Source organism: Solanum pennellii, chromosome 2, assembly GCF_001406875.1.
Source record: "Solanum pennellii chromosome 2, SPENNV200".
Taxonomy (NCBI): Eukaryota; Viridiplantae; Streptophyta; class Magnoliopsida; order Solanales; family Solanaceae; genus Solanum; species Solanum pennellii.
Window position 1 is genome coordinate 3,838,596 of NC_028638.1, and position 2,442 is coordinate 3,841,037.

Below are 2,442 nucleotides of genomic sequence, written 5' to 3' on the forward strand. Positions count from 1 at the left end.
CTTATTGTTTTATATAGTTTTTTTATAACATAAAATAATATATAAAATTATCCATAACAAATTCTTATATTATAAAAAAAAATATGTGATTCTCACTAGCTACCAAATGAACCCTTTAAAATGACTAGCAAATGAGAAGAGACAATTTCGAGCCTGTTTGGATTGTCTTTATAAAAGTAGATTTTATGTCAAAAATAAAAAGTCAAACTAAAATAACTTTTAATGCAAAAAATAAAAAATAGGGGAAACCTATTTTTAATTTTAACTTATCTTAGGTTATTTTAAACTTATTTAATTTATTTTTACCTTGCCAAACACTTTCCAATTTCTTTTAAGTCATTTTTGACTTATTTTAACTATTTTTATAATTGCGACACAGTAAAAAACTGACTTAAAAATAGATTTGACCAACTTTTAAGCCAATCAAAACACTCTTTTTATTTGTTGTACCGTTAGCTTCGATGGTGGCACATTTAGTTGGAAAAATGTAAAGCTATCAAATTCTATGATGCTTTCCTTTTTCTCCTCTTTTTCTTATTTAATTAATATTTAATAATTTAATTTAATAATAAATTTAATATTCTCTAATTATTCCCCTCTCTGTCTCACAAACACAAACACAAAGCCACCATCGCTTTCTTCTTCCACCATATATATATAACTCGGATATACCTCCCGACCCATTTCCCCAAATCGACCTGTCAGTCGATTCGATTGTTGGCCCAGAAATGGAGAATTCAGAAAGTAACAACAACAATAATTATAATAATGAAGCAGCCAAAACCACAGCGGTTGATGACAACAGTCACCAACCAGGAAACCCTAATGGGTCTGATGGGAATGCTAGTCTGCAAGTGAATGCAAATGGGGAACCCGATGCTGCTCTTCATCAACCCGGAGCTTCACGAAGAACTCCTTTCACCGACCTTAGTCAGGTCGATGCTGATCTTGCTCTTGCCCGCACCTTGCAAGACCAGGTTTCATTTTCACTTTATAACTCAAAAACTTACTTTGTTTTTCAAAGGGTTTAGTATAAACTTGCTTCTTCAGGATTAGGGCTTTTTTCACATATCAGGATTCAATTTTTGTCGGATTATATTTCTTAGAGACTTTGAATAACGTCTTGGGGTAAAGTGATTTTGATTGTACAACTTGTACATTATTCTAGAACCCCTTTCTTGGCACCATTCACTTGATTGGATTGACTCACAGATTTAAGAGTCAAATTTATAACCAGAATTAAGTAGTTCACTCAAAAGCTATCATAATCCCTAAAGTCAGCCTGTGCAAATAGTCTGTTTGGTGTAAAACATATATTGGCTTCTAAAATTTTGAACCTGAAGTGGAATGGCAGCTAATCTTGAATGAACAAATTAATGTTGAATGTATCAACTATCATTCTTAATCTGATACTTCTGATGCCAACCTAAGACACAGTGGAGATTGATCAAGAGGTTTTGGCAAGATGGAGGGAGGGGGAAATGTGTTTTGTCCAGTGGCTGAGGATATTTGTTTTCTCGGGAACTGGTGTAGCAGTTTGCCGTTTTGGTGGCTGAGATAAGATGCTGCTGCTAGGGAAATCATGGTTGTCTAGATGCACATGATGAGAGCTCATAGGCTAGTGGGGCTGGGTCAAGCCGGTAAAAGCTATTCAGCTGGGAAAATAAAATGAAGTCAAAGCCAGAAAAACGATGGCCATAAAAAAAAGTAACTGAGAGTTAACCGAAGGAGTATGGAAAGCCAAAAGATAGAGGATCAAACTAAATTAAGAAATGTGAAAAAAGAAAAGGATAAATGAGGAGTAAGAGGGAGGAGAGGAATAGAAAAAAAACACTAGAAAAGAAAGAAAACATGTACCCCCTTTCGTAGCCCCCTTTAGAGTATAATCACACTCTGCATTGGATAATAAGTCTTTTTATCGAAAGAACAAGTAGAAAAGCTAGCTAGGAAGCTTTTAACTATTGAACTAGCATATCATGTAAAACTTCCTAAAAAGAAACAGACTTTGCCTAGGAAGAGAAGTAAATTTAATGTGACACTTCTTCTAAAAATTGCCTAACAAAATAAGGAAAAAAGTGACACTTTTTGACGTCTAAGTAGGGATGTTCTTCAACCTTTTTGGGTGTGTAATGGGATTTCCTGTGGGCCCAATGCTCCTCTTATGTGTAGCTCCTAGCTATCTTTTGTTATAATTCTTGGGCTCTTCTTCCACGATAAGCATCTTCTTGATCTTCCGTTGAAGCCCATTAGCCTTCACTTGCTGCGACTTGCATTGAGACCTTAAAAATGGTTTTTGTGGTATTTCTTTAGCTTCTTCCTTGTCCATGGAACTATCACTTGTTCTTCGCTGGCGATCTTGAAATATAAAACGTAAAGGTTCATCTGATCTTATTTGGGACTTCAGAAGCATTATATGAAACTAAGATCCCCCCCCCCCCCCCC

General features: G+C 35.3%; 1 protein-coding gene across 1 annotated transcript in view; it reads left to right on the forward strand.

Annotated features, from left to right (window-relative positions):
- The first annotated feature begins 600 nt into the window (after positions 1–600).
- The window catches only part of LOC107011996 (E3 ubiquitin ligase BIG BROTHER-related), a 20,742-nt gene continuing 18,900 nt past the window's right edge, over positions 601–2,442 (forward strand). The window contains exon 1 of the mRNA XM_015211697.2: positions 601–977. Within this exon, the coding sequence (XP_015067183.1) occupies positions 729–977 (249 nt within the window). The 5' untranslated portion in view covers positions 601–728. The remainder of the gene's footprint in view (positions 978–2,442) is intronic.